The 18797-nt window shown below is 48.1% G+C and overlaps 1 protein-coding gene across 1 annotated transcript in view; it reads right to left on the bottom strand.

The window, feature by feature from the left end:
* Positions 1–17936: 17936 nt before the first annotated feature.
* The window catches only part of HAUS8 (HAUS augmin like complex subunit 8), a 30700-nt gene continuing 29839 nt past the window's right edge, over positions 17937–18797 (bottom strand). The window contains exon 11 of the mRNA XM_069589145.1: positions 17937–18344. Coding sequence (XP_069445246.1) covers positions 18158–18344 — 187 coding nt within the window. The 3' untranslated portion in view covers positions 17937–18157. The remainder of the gene's footprint in view (positions 18345–18797) is intronic.

The raw sequence follows: 18797 nt of genomic DNA, 5'->3' as shown, positions 1-18797 counted from the left end.
TGACTGTGGCTCAGATCATGAACTCCTTATTATCAAATTCAGACTCAAATTGAAGAAAGTAGGGAAAACCACTAGACCATTCAGGTATGACCTAAATCAAATCCCTTATGACTATACAGTGGAAGTGAGAAATAGATTTAAGGGACTAGAGCTGATAGATAGAGTGCCTGATGAACTATGGACGAAGGTTCATGACATTGTACAGGAGACAAGGATCAAGACCATCCCCATGGAAAAGAAATGCAAAAAAGCAAAATGGCTGTCTGAAGAGGCCTTACAAATAGCCGTGAAAAGACTAGAAGTGAAAAGCAAAGGAGAAAAGGAAAGACATAAGCATCTGAATGCAGAGTTCCAAAGAATAGCAAGAAGAAAGCCTTCCTCAGCGATCAGTGCAAAGAAATCGAGGAAAACAACAGAATGGGAAAGACTAGAGATCTCTTCAAGAAAATTAGAGATACCAAGGGAACATTTCATGCAAATATGGGCTCGATAAAGGACAGAAATGGTATGGACCTAACAGAAGCAGAAGATATTAAGAAGAGGTGGCAAGAATACACGGAAGAACTGTACAAAAAAGATCTTCATGACTAAGATAATCACGATGGTGTGATCACTCACCTAGAGCCAGACATCCTGGAATGTGAAGTCAAGTGCGCCTTAGAAAGCATCACTATGAACAAAGCTAGTGGAGGTGATAGAATTCCAGTTGAGCTATTTCAAATCCTGGAAGATGATGCTGTGAAAGTGCTGCACTCAATATGCCAGCAAATTTGGAAAACTCAGCAGTGGCCACAGGACTGGAAAAGGTCAATTTTCATTCCAATCCCAAAGAAAGGCAATGCCAAAGAATGCTCAAACTACCACACAATTGCACTCATCTCACACACTAGTAAAGTAATGCTTAAAATTCTCCAAGCCAGGCTTCAGCAACATGTGAACCGTGAAATTCCAGATGTTCAAGCTGGTTTTAGAAAAGGCAGAGGAACCAGAGATCAAATTGCCAACATCTGCTGGATCATGGAAAAAGCAAGAGAGTTCCAGAAAAACATCTATTTCTGCTTTATTGACGATGCCAAAGCCTTTGACTGTGTGGATCACAATAAACTGTGGAAAATTCTGAAAGAGATGGGAATACCAGATCACCTGACCTTCCTCTTGAGAAACCTATATGCAGGTCAGGAAGCAACAGTTAGAACTGGACATGGAACAACAGAGTGGTTCCAAATAGGAAAAGGAGTACGTCAAGGCTGTATATTGTCACTCTGCTTATTTAACTTATATGCAGAGTACATCATGAGAAATGCTGGGCTGGAAGAAGCACAGGCTGGAATCAAGATTGCCAGGAGAAATATCAATAACCTCAGATATGCAGATGACACCACCCTTATGGCAGAAAGTGAAGAGGAACTTTTTAGTTTCCTCTTGATGAAAGTGAAAATAGTGAAAAAGTTGGCTTAAAGCTCAACATTCAGAAAACGAAGATCATGGCATCTGGTCCCACCACTTCATGGGAAATAGATGGGGAAACAGTGGAAACAGTGTCAGACTTTATTTTTTGGGCTCCAAAATCACTGCAGATGGTGATTGCAGCCATGAAATTAAAAGATGCTTACTCTTTGGAGGGAAAGTTATGACCAACCTAGATAGCATATTGAAAAGCAGAGACATTACTTTGCCAACAAAGATCCATCTAGTCAAGGCTATGGTTTTTCCAGTGGTCATGTATGGATGTGAGAGTTGGACTATGAAGAAAGCTGAGTGCTGAAGAACTGATGCTTTTGAACTGAGGTGTTGGAGAACTCTTGATAGTCCCTTGGACTGCAAGGAGATCCAACCAGTCCATTCTGAAGGAGATCAGCCCTGGGATTTCTTTGGAGGGAATGATGCTGAAGCTGAAACTCCAGTACTTTGGCCACCTCATGTGAAGAGTTAACTCATCGGAAAAGACTCTGATGCTGGAAGGGATTTGGGGCAGGAGGAGAAGGGGACGACCGAGGATGAGATGGCTGGATGGCATCACTGACTTGATGGACGTGAGTTGAGTGAACTCTGGGAGTTGGTGATGGACAGGGAGGCCTGGTGTGCTACGATTCATGGGGTCACAAAGAGTCGGACACAACTGAGTGACTGAACTGAACTGATAGCTGTTTAACAATGTTGTGATGTTTTCTGAAGATGCTAGGGCAGTGTCTAGCTTCTGGGGGCTCCGGCTGGCCTGGGCTCGTGACTAACCCTGTCTCTGCCTCCATCTTCACACAGCTTCCTCCTTCTGCATCTTCATGCTGTCCTCCCTCTCTGCTTGTCTCTTGTGTCCAAACTTCCCCTTCTCGCATGGACACCCATCATTTTAGACTCAGATCTTCCCTAAGGATCTCAACCTGCTTAAACCTGCAAAGACTCTGTGTCCAACTAAGGCCACACGGTGCCGAACTGGGAGTTAGGATTCCAGCTTTTTTCTTTTTCATGGCTGTGCTGAGCCTGTCGCTGAATGCAGGCAGCTGTTGCAGCCAGCAGGGGCTACTCTCTAGCTGTGGTGTGTGGGTTTCTCATGCAGTGGCCTCTCGTTGCAGAGCACGGCTGTGGGGAAGCGGGCTTCAGTAGTTGCAGCACTCGGGCTTGGTAGCTACGGCTGGTGGACTCTAAAGCATGGGCCTCGTAGCTGTGGTACACGGGCTTAACTGCTCTGTGGTATGTGGGATCTTCCTGGACCAGGGATCAAACGAGTGTCTCCAGCATTGACAGGTGGATTCTTAACCACTGGACCACCAGGGAAGCCCCCAACATATCTCTTTTTAGGGTCCACAATTCAACTGGGAACAGAGGCCACATCTTCCTCACAAGGCAGCAAGAGATAATATGTCTGTCCGTCTCTGGGGGAAGGTTGAGGGCTGTGTGTGCCGGGCCTGCCATGTGGAATCTCTTCCTGCAGTCTCAGATGCTGGAGCTACACTAACCTCTCTTCTCTACCTCCTAGTGGCCTCTGATCATGTGAACTAACCCACTGCAGTCAGGAGACAGAACAGGCTCCCACTGTTAATAAATTGTTTGCCAAATTATCATGCCCCTCACATGCTTATCAGAAGGGAGCCTGTGATGGCTCTAAGGTGATTACTGGAGGGAGAAAACAGTCTCCAAGAGTCTTATTTTGCTAATATGTTAAAAGTGAGAGAAGGGAATTCCCTGGGGGGTCCAGTGGTTAGGACTTGGCGCTTTCACTGCCAGTGCCTGGGTTCAATCCCTGATTGGGGAACTAAGATCCCACAGCGTTTTTCAGCAGAGGAGGGCACCCTCTCCCCTCTCAAAAGGACAGGAAACTAAACCCCTCCCATGTATGAACCAGAACATTCTGACTCAGCACAGTTCAGTTCAGTCACTCAGTCGTGTCCGACTCTTTTTGACCCCATGTACGCCCGGCTTTCCTGTCCATCACCAACTCCTGGAGCTTGCTCAAACTCATGTCCATCAAGTTGGTGATGCCATCCAACCATCTCATCCTCTGTCATCCCCTTTGCCTTCTGCCTTCAATCTTTCCCAGCGTTAGGGTCTTTTCCAACGAGTCAGCTCTTCGCATCAGGTGGTCAAAGTATTGGAGTGTCAGCACCAGTCCTTCCAATGAACATTCAGGACTTATTTCCTTTAGTATAGAGTGGTTGGGTCTCCTTCAGGAGAAGGAAGGAGAACCATAAAGGAAGAGGAAAGATGAGAGCTATGGATCCCCTGTGATGGGGATTAGTGATATGTTAGTACTCTTGCCTGGAGAATCCCATGGACGGAGGAGCCTGGTGGGCTGCTGTCCATGGGGTCACGAAGAGTTGGACACGACTGAGCAACTTCACTTTGACTTTTCACTTTCATGCATTGGAGAAGGAAATGGCACTCCACTCCAGTGTTCTTGCCTGGAGAATCCTGGGGACGGGGGAGCCTGGTGGGCTGCCATCTATGGGGTCGCACAGAGTCGGATGCGACTGAAGCGATTCGGCAATAGCAGCACCAGTATCTGCCTCGGCTTCCCCAGTGGCTCAGCAGCAAAGAATTCGCCTGTAATTCAGGAGCCACAGAAGACACAGGTTTGATCCATGGGTTGGAAAGATCCCCTGGAGGAGGGCATGGCAACCCACTCCAGTATTCTTGCCTGGAGAATCCCATGGACAGAGGAGCCTGGCAGGCTACAGTCCATAGGGTCACAGAGATTTGGACACCACTGAAGTGACCTAGCAGGCACACACACAGGATTCACCTGAGCACCAGCCAAGCCCCACCTGGGTCTACAGTGAGGGCGTCCTGACCTGAGTTCTGCATCCACCATGGCGGTGCTCATTGTGCCAGGAAAACTCCTAATTGCTCAGGGTTGACGGTTCACTGAACTAATCCTCAGGACATCAGAGTTCTCCACGATCGCTGAGGGGGGCTTCCGGAACTCCCTGGAACCCAATCAGTTCCAATTAACCAGAAAAGGCAGGAATGTGGGCTGTGGATGGAGCAGGGTGAAAGGGCTTCTCGGCGGGAGAGCAGGCCTGGTCCACGGGCTGCCTCATGGAAACAGGCGTGGGTGCTGGCCACAACCAGAGGAGGAAGGGAAGGAAGCCAGGTCTCATGGTCAATGGGTCTCCCTGTTCGATGGGGCTGCCAGGCCACGGGATCAAGCAACACCACCCTTTATGGTTAATTCGATCGTTTAAAAACCACATTTCAGTAAGCTAGACAGAGAAGGACAGATACCGCATGATTCCACGTGTGTGACGTCCCCGGAATAGGCAAATCCATAGAGATGGAAAGTAGACTCGAGATTCCCAGGGTCCTGGGGCTTGCGGGGGAAGGTGTGGGGATGGGGAGTTAGTTTTTGGTGAGCAGAGTTTATATCGGGGTTGATGAAAAACTCTTGCATATAGACAGTGGTGATGATTACACCTTCTCCAGGGGATCTTCCCAACCCAGGGATCAAACCTGGGTCTCCCGTATTGCAGACAGAGTCTTTACCATCTGAGCCACCAGGGATGCCCTATATAATATGATGCATGCATTTAATGGCCCTTCCAAACGTCAACAATGATCAGTTTTGTTATGTGTAGTCTATCACACCGCGCTCATTCAAGGCAAACAAAACAAAAAAACTAACTGGGTGCTTTCTGCACAGAAGCCAGAGTCCTTGAAAGGGGCCGTCACAGCCCCTGTTAGCAGGGAACAGATGTGTGGCCCAGGGAAACCAAGCTGTCCATCTCTTGCCAAAACTTGGCCTCTGTTCACAGATGCCAAATAGAAACAGAGAGACAGAGTTTTGGGTGAAGTAGAAAGAGTCGCTTTTAAGGCTTTGCCAGGCAAAGGGGGCTACAGGGAGCTGATGCCCTCAGGACTGTGTGACCCACCGTGAGGGAGTAGTACACAGTTATATAGTGTTCATGGAGCAGGGCGTGAGCAGCCCCGGGACAATTCTGTGACTGGCTGGCATCAAGGTGAAGTTTCAGGCATCATCAACCTTCTGGTTTAAACCAGTATAGGGTCTACCTTGCGGAGAAGGCAATGGCACCCCACTCCAGTACTCTTGCCTGGAAAATCCCATGGATCGAGGAGCCTGGTAGGCTGCAGTTCATGGGGTCGCTAAGAGTCGGACACGACTGAGCGACTTCACTTTCACTTTTCACTTTCATGCATTGGAGAAGGAAATGGCAACCCACTCCAGTGTTCTTGCCTGGAGAATCCCAGGGATGGAGGAGCCTGGTGGGCTTCCGTCTATGGGGTCATACATAGCCGGACACGACTGAAGTGACTTAGCAGCAGCAGCAGCAGCAGCAGCAGCAGCAGCAGGGTCTACTTTGAGCTTCCTAGGTAGCCAATGCAGGAGACACAAGAGATGCGGGTTTGATCCCTGGGTCGGGAAGATCCCCTGGAGCAGGAAGTGGCAACCCACTCCAGTATTCTTGCCTGGGAAATCCCACGGACAGAGGAGTCCGGCAGGCTACAGCCCATGGGGCCGCAAAAGAGTGGGACACAACTTAGTGACTAAACAAAAATAACAACAGGGTCTACGTTTCTGTGGTCAGCAGTTTTGATCTGGTGGGGGTCTGCTTCCTGTAAAAACAAGTTAGGCGTGTTTATCAGGCCTTTACATCTTTCAGGGAACTGGGAGTTCCCTGATTCTGTTATGTGACAGAATTACACTCTAAACTGTTACCAGTTCTCCAGCCCAACGGCTATTCTTCGTTTTACGTCTTCCCATCTCCCAGTCATTCACTCTCCAGTCAGCATTTCACTTCAAAAGAAAAGGACACAGGGGTTTGTACTCAGTTTCACATCCCGTGGTTACCAGGCGTGCCGTGGGGCGAGATTCTAGTTCAGTCTCGCCTCCCTCACCCCCATCCGAGTTCACTGTCATTTCTTGGGGTCAAGCGGAGTCTGTGATTCACCTGTAGAAACCGTCCCAGCCCCTGGCCGTGGCAGGTCCTAGGAAAGGAGTGTCTGAACTTGAGTTACGGCAGGTGAGACAGTCCAGGTTCAGATTACCTGGCCTTGTTCTGATAATGGCCCATGTAGCTCTCACCAGTCACATCAAGTCATTCTCACATGCCTGGGTCTCTCTCTCCCCACCGCTCCCGGTTCACTCCAGCACCTACACTCGGCAGCCACAGCTCCTGCCCTGAATCGAGGTAGCCAAGGGAGAAGCTTGAAAGCTGCATCTTGTCCAGACTCACTAAACAACCTTAGGCCAGAGGACCCCCACCCCCAGTCTGAGCAGTGAGGGTGAGGCAGGAGATAGCTGGGGCCCCAGGCCGAACAAAGGTCCATATAGTCAAAGCTATGATTTTTCCAGTAGCCATGTATGGACATGAGAGTTGAACCGTAAAGAAGGCTGAGTGACGAAGAATTGCCACTGTCGAACTGTGGTGCTGGAGAAGACTCTTGAGAGTCCCTTGGACTGCAAGGAGATCCAACCAGCCGATACTAAAGGAAATCAACCTTTAGTACTCATGGAAGGACTGATGCTGAAGCTGATGCTCCAATACTTTGGCCACCTGATGCAAAGAGCCGACTCACTGGAAAAGACCCCGATGCTGAGAAAGACTGAAGGCAGGAGAAGGGGGTGACAGAGAATGAGATGGTTGGATGGCATCACCAACTTGATGGACATGAGTTTGAGCAAACTCAGGGAGTTAGTGGAGGACAGGGAAGCCTGGTGTGCTGCAGTCTATGGGGTTACAAAGTGTCAGACACAACTGAATAGCCACAACAGGCTGAACAGTCTCTCCCCTGTGGACAAAAACTCCATAATAGCAGGATGATGGAGGAGGCTGCACCCTGCCCAGATAACAGACCACATATTCCTCATTCTTGAAGCTAAGGAGACCTCCCCCATACACATGCACGGAAGACCTTGGAGGTCCAAAAGGGGTGGGACATCACCTCACACTAAGTGATGTCAACTACCATAAGCCTCTGCACTAGAATTCATCTTGGCTAAGAGATGCATGTTCATACATGGAAGGATCCTGAGATATATGAAATACAGACTCAGGGCCAGGCAAATCAAAATGATTGGCCAAAGGAAACCCCAAAGAAATGCCCCATAACAGTAAATCAAACTATCACGAGGGTGTTGACTCAATGCCTGTCTCTCTGAGCCCACCCGTGTGTCTGTCCACATGAACTGTACTCACTTTTTCCTCCTAAAAAACACTTTCGTTTCACTACTTTTCATCTTTGTGGAAATTCTTTTCTGCAAAACCCAGAAGCCAGGGCCCTTGTCACTGACCCCTGGTCCAGTGGCTAGGACTCAGTGGCCTCACTGGCACGACCTGACCTCAATCTCCGGCCGGGAACCGAAGCTTTTCTTCAAGCTGCTGCAGGCCACCTGAGATCAAGGGGTCAGCTCAGGGGGCAGAAATGGTCCCTGACACCCTCCTCTCCCCATGTGTCTGACTGGATCCTGTATTAGTTTCCTAGGGCTGTTACCACAAACAGCTACACGCCGGGTGGCTTCGAACAACAGAAACTTACTCTCTTGCAGTTGTGGAGGTCAGAAGTCTGAAATCAAGGTGTCAGTAACTTATGGTTACTGAAGGGGAAGGGGGTGGGGAGGGATAAATGAGGAGACTGGGTCTAGCAGATCAAGCCACTGCATATAAAATAGATGAAGACCAAGGACTTACTGTATAGCATAGGGAAATATATTCAGTACCTTGTAATAACCAATTAATGGGAAGTAATATGAAAAAGAATATATTATACATATATATATATAATATATATACATTTCTATCAGAATCACCTTGCCATACATTAGAAACTAACACAACACTGGAAATAAACCATACATATTTAAACTATGTATTTATTTTTGGCTACGCTGGGTCTTCGTTTTTGTGCATGGGCTTTCTCCAGTTGAGGTAAGTGGGGGCCGCTATTCATTTCCATCCTCCCATGGCGATGGCGTCTCTTGTTGCAGAGCACAGACTCGGGCTTCGCAGCATGCAGGCTTAGCTGCCCCACGGCAAGTGCGCTCTTCCCAGATCAGGGATCAAACCCATGTCCCCTGCTTTGGCAGGCAGATTCTTAACCACTGGGCCACCAGCGAAGTCCTATACATTTCTTTATTTAAAAAAAGAAAAAAGAAACAAATAAGATGTCAGCAGGGCCGTGTGCCCTCCAAAGTCTCTAGGAGAGGTGTCTTCTTGCTTCTTCAAACTTCTGGGAGCTCCCAGCACTCCTTGGCTTGTGGCCGTATCACTCCAATTTCTGCCTCCGTCTTCACAAATTTCTTTCTCTGTCTCAAATCTCCCTCTGTTTTTCTTTTGTAAGGACACTTTGTCATCGGCTTTAGGGCTCACCCAGATCTTGAGATTCTTCACTTTATTACATCTGCAAAGACCGTTTTCCAAATAAATTCACAGTCACAGGTTCCAGGGGTCAGGATTCAGAGGTAACTTGGGGCAGGGGCGCAAATTTCACCTTACTATGGCACCCAAGCACATTCTCTGTGAGGACCAGGTGTCTGCCTGAGCCTCATTGGTCCTTTGGGAAAATCTCATTCTTTTAATGTCTCTTCCAGGTAGTGGCCCAAACAGACTCAACCTTCTCAGGATGCAGAATTCTCTTTGAAGGCCAACAACCCCAGAATTGAAACCTCTATCATGGGACTTCGCTGGTGGTCCAGTGGTTAGGACTCTGTGCTTCTACCACAGCAGGCACAGGCTTCATCCCTGGTCAGGGAACTGGAATCCCTCATGCTGCTCAGTGGAGCCAAAAGACAAACAATCAAGCAAACAAAACCACCACAGTTCACCACCACTCGAATGTTCCACATGACATAGTCAGACCGACCACACAAGGCCTGGTGACCATCCAGGGTGCAGAGCTGAGAGGTTCCAGGAGAGAGCTGGGGCTCACAACCCACCCCTACAATTCCGGTGCAGCAGGAAAACGTGAAACAAAGCCATGAAGAGATGACGTTTGACACAAAAAGATGCCCATGCTATTGCAGATGGCGTATCGCCAGGGTGCATTTCCACTTCATTTTTCTCTGAAATTTGAATGGAATCATATGCTCCAGAATATGAGTTGTGCTTGTCTCTGCCGCTGGTGACAGTTTTTGATGATTTGCAACTCTACTTTCAATGATCTCAATTTTCTACAATAAAACTGTCAAAAGAAGTCTAAGATGTAAGAAATAGTAAAACACGAATACAATATGAGCATCAAGATTTTTTTTTTAAGTGTGAAAAGACATGAACAATTTCATGAATTGATAGGTGATGGCTGTAGCAGGACACAACTGGCCAGGGGACTGAAAAAGTGGACGCTTTCGAGCTGGGGACTTGCTGCCCCCTATAGTCCATCGGGAGAACTTCAGCACCAGGACCAGAAAAGGGAAGATGGAAGGGCATGAAAGTCAGGCGGAAAGGCTGTCAAGTATGTGCTCTGATTCCTGCAAGCCCCCTTCCTCATCTCCTCCTTGAATATCTGACCTGGCAGTGGTCCTTCAGGGTGCTTTTCTCCCTTACCTCAGTCACGGGCAGGGGCGCTGTCCACTTTCGGTCCCCTGCCTACTTCCCAACTGACCTGAGTGCCATCCCCTCAATAGAACTGCTGCCCAGCCGACACTGTAGAGAGAGGATGCTCCAGCTCACCTCCCAGGGAGGTGCCTGGTCCAGAGTGGGCACCTCAAAGATAACTGGAGGCACAGGTGACCTCAGGACTGCATCTCTGGGGCCTCTTCCTTCTGGTCTCACCTCCTCTGTCCACCTCAGCCCATTCTGTGCAGACTAGAGGTTACCACACATGGTTCAGCAATTCCACTTCTGAGTATTCATCTGAAGGAAACAAAATCACCAATTCCAAAAGATCTCTGCGGACTTCCCTGGTGGTCCAGTGGTTAAGAATCCGCCTGCCAATGCAGGGGACATGGGTTTGATCCCTGGTCTAGGAAGATCTCACACGCTGTGGAGCCACCAAGCCCATATGCCACAATTACTGAGCCCTCAAGCCACAACAAGAGAAACCACCGCAATGAGAAGCCTGAGCATTGCGACTACAGAAAGCCTGCATGTAGCAACTAAGACTCAGCACAGCCAAAAATAAAACAATAAAAAAAATTTTAAGACGATAGTTTTTTAAAAAGAGAGTTGCACCCTCATTTTCACAGCAGCATTACTTATAGTAGCCAGAAGCAACCTAAGTGTCCATGGATAAAGAAAATGGAAGGTATGTACATATGCAATGTTATGTGGCCATAAAAAGGAGGAAATCTTGCCATCTGTGACAATACGGGTGGACCTTGATGGCAATAATGAAATGAAATAAATCAGGGAAAGGCAAGTACCAAATGATCTCTTGTAAAGGTGGAATCTTTTTAAAAATGGACAAAGGATCTGAATAGATATTTGCCACAGACTGAATACTGTGTTCCCCCTAAATTCACAGTCGGAAATTAAGATATCCAAAGCGATGGTGTTAGGAGGTTGAGAAGTTGGGAAGTGATTAAGTCATGAGGATGGAATACCCATGAATGAGACTGTAAGAAAAGACACCAGAGAGTAGGTGATCTCTTCTCTTTCTCCTTTCTGCCACGTGAGGATACAGGTAAAAGATGTGTGTGTGTGTGTGTGTGTGTGTGTGTGTGCGCACGTACACACACATGCAGTCGGTTGTGTCCAGCTCTTTGCAACCTCACGGACTGCAACCTGCCAGGCTCCTCAGTCTACAGGATTTTCCATGCAAGAATACTGGAGTGGGTTGCCATTTCCTTCTCCAGGGGATCTGCCCAATCCAGGGACTGAACCTGAGTCTCCTACTTTGGGAAGTGGATTCTTTACCACTGTGCCATCTGGGAAAAGATGGCCATCTGTAAATCAGGAAGAAGGTCTTCACCAAGAACCTAACCATGATCTCAGATTCCCTCCGCCTCCAAAACTGTGAAAAATAAGTTTGCTGTTTAAGCACTCAGTTCAGTTCAGTTCAGTCACTCAGTTGTGTTTGACTCTTTGCAACCCCATGCTCTGCAGCATGCCAGCCTTGCCTGTCCATCACCAACTCTCAGAGCTTGCTCAAATTCATGTCCATTGAGTTAGTGATGCCATCCAACCATCTCATCCTCTGTCAACCCCTTCTCCTCCTGCCTTCAGACTTTCCCAGCACCGGGGTCTTTTCCCAATGAGTCAGTTCTTCGCATCAGGCAGCCAAAGTATTAGTTTCATCTTCAGCATCGGTCCTTCCAATGACTATTCAGGACTGATTTCCTTTAGGATTGACTGGTTTGGTCTCCTTGCAGTCCAAGGGACTTTCAAGTCTTCTCCATGAATATTCAGGACTGATTTCCTTTAGGATTGACTGGTTTGGTCTCCTTGCAGTCCAAGGGACTCTCAAGTCTTCTCCAAAACCACAGTTCAAAAGCATCAATTCTTTGGCACTCAGCTTTCTTTACGGTCCAACTCTCACATCCATATATGACTACTGGATAAGCTCTTGGTTTAAGCACTCAGTTTACAGTAGATTCATTAGAGTAGCACAAACTAAGACAACGTTTCTCCAAATAAGATATACAAATGGTCAGTATGCATTTGAAAAGATTCTCAACATCACAAATCATTAAGGAAATACAAATCAAGCCCACAGTGAGATACCATTTTAGTATATCCACAAACTGTGCAATCATCACCAAAATCAATTTTAAAGTTTTTTCATCACCTCACAAAGAATCATCATACTCTAGCATTCAGCCATATCCCCTTTTAATTATACACTTTATTTATTTTGGGGAGGGGCTGCTTTCCAGGGGGCTCAGTGGTACAGAATCTGCCCATTAATGTAGGAGACAGTTTCCATCCCTGGGTCAGGAAGATCCTCTAGAGAAGGAAATAGCAACCCATTCCAGTAGGCTTACCAGGAAAATTCCATGGACAGAGGAGCCTGGTGGGCTGCAGTCCATGGGGTTGCAAAGAGTTGGATGTGACTGAGCACACACACATTTATTTTTTTAATTTTTGAAAGTTTTTTATTGGAGGAAAATTGCTTTACAATGTTGTGTCAGTAGCTGCTGTACATCATGAATCCTGCCATGTATACATATATCCCCACCTTCTTGAGCCTCCCTCCTTTCCCCTAATTATACAATTTAAATGGATGAATTATGTGATGTGTGGATTACATCTCAATAAATGCGTTAAAACAAAAAAAACCTTCTAGGCAAAGGTCAAAGAAGTTAATAACAGACTCACTTATAAACTCACTCACCCCCAGGTTAAAGTGTTGCTACTCCCTGACCTTACCTTCCTTTTTGAAAGTAACTATCAATTTGTGTGTGGCAACTGTTGTCTTGCTTTTTGTCAGTTCCACCACCTGTATATGGAGCCCCCATGATATTTTTTCATTTTGAAAAACCTGAGTGTCACCCAGACAAGGTCTAGTTCCATCCCTTTCCAGCTGCCCATGTTGCTACTGAGAATTCAGACACCAGGACTTTCATTTCTGTTTCTTCCTTCTCTGCAGGTTTGAAAGTCTTTCCTTTAATCCTTCATGTTCTGAAACACATGCTGACTTTGTCCAGTTTGACAGATAGCTTCCAACATGGCCTCTGGGGTGATTCGGTCATGAGGGTGGAGCCCCCATGAATGGAACTAGTGGCCTCATAAAGGAGACCCCAGAGAGGTCCCTTGCCCCTTCCACCATGTGAGGACACGGGAAGATGATGCCGTCTATGAAACAAGCAGCAGCCCTCACCAGATAGTGAATCTGCTGGTGCCTTGATCTTGGAGTCCTAGAACTGCAAGAAATATACTTTCTGTTGTTTGTAAGTTGCCCAGTCTATGGTATTCAGTTACAGCAGCCCAGACGGTCTAAGACAACCGGTTTCCAATTCTTTGGTGTATATAACTAGGAAGGGAATTGCAAAGGTATTTAACAGAGAAGGCGGGCATGAAACAGCCCTGATTTTCAGGTAGTGAGGAGCACGGTTTCAGGTGTATGACGTTAAAAATCCCTCTCTCCTTCCTGGAAGAGTTTTGGTGTGATGGCAGCTTGCGGAGGTGTTAAGGGGTGAGGGAGGGTCTGGGGAAGGAGGTGGGAGGGGAGGCCAGCTGTAACCGCCCCCCACAGAGACGGTCACTCCTTCCCCGTGTGCTCCTGGAGAAGCAATGTCACCATCGTGCGTGTGTGTGTGTTCGTCACTCAGCCGTGTCTGACTCTCTGCCACTCCCCTGGACCGTGGCTGGCCAGGTTTCTCTGTCCATGGAAGTTTTTGAGGCAAGAATATGGACACTGCTTATTTGCATTATTTCTTTGTTTTGTGGGTGCTCTGATTGCAGGATTCTCAGAGAGAATTTGAGCACCACCTTGGGTTGTATCTTCTTGCCTCCAACTTGCTGTGACAATTTATCCTAACCCCTCCTTCTATAAGCTGTCAACAAACTGATATGAAACCAGTTTTTCTGGTTGTACACCCGACTTGTGCTCATTACAAAAGAAAAGGAAAATGTAGACCAAGAGGGCAGAAGCTTTCTCATGGCCTGTCACTCGGACCATCAGTGTTGGGATATTTGATGTTCAGTTCTAGTCAATATGCTCATTCTCTAAGGAATCTGGGAAGGCCCTCCCCAGCACAGCACTTTGTCCAACCTCTTGCATGCCTGCCTCTCCAGCGCTAGTGGGAAGCTCTTCTTTTGCATGGGAGCAATTCACAAAAAGCAACTCTATTTCTTGGCCCATAAACTTTCATTCAAAAATGGTGACAGCTTTGAGTCCCATAGGAAAAAAAAAAAAACTGACTACATTCTTTTATAACTTAGATTTCCTACTTTACTGTTTAGATCAGGGTCAGCAAACTTTTACTACATCAGATGGAAAGTACTTTAGGCTTTGCAGACCTAAAGGTCTTCATCACAAAGACAACTTTGCCATCAGAGAGTGAGAGCAAACACAGACCATTTGTACAAAAAGGGAGTGACTGCTTTTCAGTAAAACTTTACGTGCAGTCCTGGGAGAAGCTTCAGATTTGGCCTGAAGCCTAAGTTTGCCTGATGCCTCCGATGGTAAAGAATCTGCCTGCGAGGCAGAAGACCCAGGTTGGATCCCTGAGTCAGGAAGATCCCCTGGTGGAGGAAATGGCAACCCACTGCAGTATTCTTGCCTGGGGAATCCCATGGACAGAGGAGCCTGGTGGGCTCCAGTCCACCAGGCAGCAAAGAGTTGGACACCACGGAGCAATTAGCACTTTCACTTTCACTGTAGTTTGCCAACCCTGGTTTAGATTTTTTCCAGTATCTGTGCTCATTCTCAGCAGTCAAGGTAGAGGAGCAGTCACACAGATCCGCCTTCTAGTCTTTTCTTTCGCAATGAATGAATGACGTTAATGAATGAAGCAGAGAAAGACGGTGTGGCTGGTGGGGTGAGGGTGGGGGCGGGCACAAGGAATGGACCAGCATCCTCTCCCATCACAGGGCTTATCACACAGAGTGGTTCCAACCCTCGGGGTCACTGCGCAATGTCCAGACACATCTTTGGTTGGAGGAATGCTGCTGGATGTGGCGAATGAAGGGCAGGGATGCTGCTCAACATCCCTCCGTGAAGGGAGAATCCTGCAATCAGAGCACCCACAAAACAAAGAAATAATGTAAATAAGCAGTGTCCGTATTCTTGCCTCAAAAACTTCCATGGACAGAGGATGGCCTCTGCAAAAAATGATCTGGCTCCAAACATCAACAGTGCTGAGATTGAGACGCCGTAACTTAAACATAAGCATGACAATTTAGAAAGCCTGTTTGGGGACTTTCCTGGTGGTCCAGTGACTAAGACTCCATGTTCCCAGTGTAGGGAGCCCAAATTCAATTCCTGGTCAGGCAACTAGATCTCAACATGATGCAATGCAGGAGACCTGGATTCAATCCTTGGGTTGGGACGATCCCCTGGAGAAGCAACCCACTCCAGTATTCCTGCCTGGAGAATCCCATGGACAGCGGAGCCTGGTGGGCTACAGTCCAAGGAGTCACAAAGAATTGGACACAACTGAACAATTAACACTATGTTGTACCTAAAGGTTCCCACATTCTACAACAAAGATCAGAGATACCACGTGCTGCAACTGAGACCCAGCGCGGCCAAATAAATGAGTAAAAATAAACATTTTTTGAAAGAGCCTGTTTTCTTGAGTTCCATTGTATGACTTTCTTGTGGAAATGTGATACATGCAGACGAGAAAGTATTTGACAAAGGAACACAAAGATGCAGCAAGAGTCACAAGCAAGCATTCCTCCCACCTCAAGTGACTCCACCCTAGGGACGGCTTCTCTCAACACGTTTTTGTTTATCCTTTTAGAAATTTTAACAGGAATCATTCCACACCCTACACGTTATTTTGATTTATTTTCACTTAAAACTTCATGGGAACCAGTCCACGTGATTCCTTTCCACAATGAATAGCTGTTCTTTGAAGAGTTTTCAGTTTCGTTCTTAACACGACACAGAGTTTTACATCCCATCCGTTCATTCCGCAGCTCTCTGGGGTGCATGTGGGTTAAGTTGCTTCACAGCCCTTGCTAAATTGAGGCATGCGGAACACCACTGCCCACTGCAGACAGTGGGTGGCATAATTTCACAATTGTTTGATAGAGGCTAAAAGATGAAGGGAAGTACAGGGAAGATGAATAGTCTAAAAGCTGCCAGAGAAAGGACAAAGAACAGGGAAAAGGAAGCATGAGGCAGGATATCAGACACTTATATCCTGAACACAGGGCCACCGGAGGGCCTGGCCTAAGGGCTACAAGTTTGGGCTGGCGCTGGTGGAGGCGGGGAAGGCTGCAGGAGGGCTGTGTGCCTGTGCGTGCTTACTACCGTCAAGTATACCATTCGAGAGACTCCACTGGTGCTCCAGTGGCCAAGAACCCGCCTTCCAACGCAAGGGACGCAGCTTCCATCCCTGGTCGGGAAACGAAGTCCCCCACGTGCCACGGAGCAGCCAAACCTGAACTGTAATTTTTGAGCCCACACAAATGGTGGAAGAAAATGGGTCAGGATGTGGAGATGTTTCTGGGACTCTGATGTAGGAGCTTCACGGGAAACTCCAATGAGGGCTACAAATGGACTTGGAGATAAAAGAATGGAAGGGTTGGCAGTGTGGATGCAAATCGAGAGGTTTCAACCAGCTTGCTGGGAGGAGATCGTGGGTTTTGCGGGAACGGCTCCCACATCTGTGGGGACAGCCGGACCACTACCTGCAACTGTAAACCCACACGCCACTGATGGAGGCCCAGAGGCCCCAGCGAGGAGGGGAAGTGTTGACAGGGTTAGGGGAAAGGGGACAAAAGAGAGGCTGTTTACACAGGCCTTGGGCAAAAAGGCCACATTTCTTTAATCTAAAAGCATCGTGGGGGACTTCCCCGGCGGTCCAGTGGCTAAGACTTGGAGCTCCCAATGCAGGGGGCCCGGGTTAGATCTCTGGTCAGGGAACTAAGACCCCACGTGCCAAGGGGCACCTACGGCCACGTACTGCAACTACTGAACCTGCGTCCCACAACGAGAGCGCCCACACAGCCAAAAGCTAAATAGCAGATTTAGAAAATGATAAATATTTTTTCAAAGATCAAAACTTAAGAATAATATAAACAAAACTAAGTGCCATGGGGATCGCTCCCCCTCCCTGGTGTCCTACCACAGAAGGCTTGCAGACAGGAAGTGCCAGATGTCAACAGAGGCGCGGCCCACAGGGACCAGGAAGACTGCCCGGGCCCACGCGGCGTGGACGGGAGCCACTCCCTGCGCCCCAGTCCCGAGTGGAGTGTGGACAGCAGCCACAAACCCCTGCAGGTGTGCCCCCAGCACGGCCACTAGGGCTCTGGACTGCATGGAGAATTTCCACTTGAGGGCCAACTCCTAACCCGCTGTCGGTTATTCAACAGAACCGCCTGGTGACTGAAGGACATGAAGCCATCTTGAAAGTGAAATACAGTTGACTCTTGAACAGCACTGGGTTAGAGGCTCCACAATCAAAAATCTTCACAGAATTTATGCCTCCACACCTACAAGTCCTGAAATGTGGATTCTTCCAACCAAGGACTGCTTCACGCTACACAGCATTTGAGCCCCCCGGTGGCTCAGGGGTAAAGAACCCGTCTGCAATGCAGCAGACGTGGGTTCAGTCCTTGGGTTCAGAAGGTCCCCTGGAGGAGGAAATGGCACCCCACTCCAGGATTCTTGCCTGGGAAATCCCATGGACAGAGGAGCCTGGTGGGCTACAGTCCATGGGGTCACAAAACAGTCAGAAAAGACTTAGCAACTAAATCATCACGTAGTATTTACTACTGAAAAAGATCATGTATAAGTGACCTGCAGTTCAAACCCACACTGTTCAAGGGTCAACTGGTCACAATGTCTGGGAGGTTCTGAGGCTCAGGACCAGCTTTTCAGAAAAAGCTGGGACCACGCGCGCCTTCTTCGGCCCCTTACAGAAAAGCCAAGGCTCCATTACAAAACAGTTTTATTTGTTAAATTATCAAATGAGATTATCATACAAAAATAACTATATGGCTGGGCTAAGGGCATAAAGTGCTCAAGTTTTAAGAACCTGGGGGGGTCGCTGCAGGTTCCCTGCCCCCCGGAACAAGGGGCACAGGACATGCTTCCTTCCCCATGGGGTGCAGGATGTCCTTGTTTGGGGTGGGGATGCACTCTGCACGTGGACTCACAGCTCGGCGTGGCCCAAGGGGCTCCTGACCTCTTCCTGAGCTTCCCCGCCAGTGGCCTCCTTGGGATTAAAATACCACCGGCTGAGGGCCTCGGGGCCCTGGGCCTCTTCCCAGATCTCCTGGTTGATTAAGGCTGCCTCTTTACTTGCCTCGGCGGAAAGTTCCAGAACCTGGTCGACGCTCCTGCATCAATAAGAAGACGATGGAATCTTTTCACCACCCGTATCAGCTTGCCCAAGCGCCTATGAGGCTGCCACATGGGGAAGACAGGTTCAGAGTGACTTTCCTTGGGCTTGTGGGAAAGCATGGGTGAGTAAGATTTGTCTGCGCAGAACTCAAACAGCAAAGCCCCTAGAACAGGACTGGCCAGGTGTGAGGGAGAAGAGTCGTTTACTCGACAAATATATAAGGAGTACCAACACCATCCTAAGGGCAGGAGGCAGAGCAGTGAATGGGGCACCGTCCCAGGGATCACACGACGTAGACAGAGGTGTGGAAGCCGGCATAAAGCGTGCTTTCCCGTTCGTGTGTTCTCCATTTACTCCTGTGACCCTGGTGACCTAGAATCCTTTGGCCTGTCTCATTTCACCCCAGGCACACAGAGGGAGGTGATGCCACAGCAGGTGGTATTTGTCA

The sequence above is a fragment of the Ovis canadensis genome, chromosome 5 (genome assembly GCF_042477335.2).
Source record: "Ovis canadensis isolate MfBH-ARS-UI-01 breed Bighorn chromosome 5, ARS-UI_OviCan_v2, whole genome shotgun sequence".
NCBI classification, from domain to species: domain Eukaryota; kingdom Metazoa; phylum Chordata; class Mammalia; order Artiodactyla; family Bovidae; genus Ovis; species Ovis canadensis.
The sequence above is the reverse complement of the archived record's forward strand: the minus strand, read 5'-3'. Positions and strand labels throughout refer to the sequence as shown.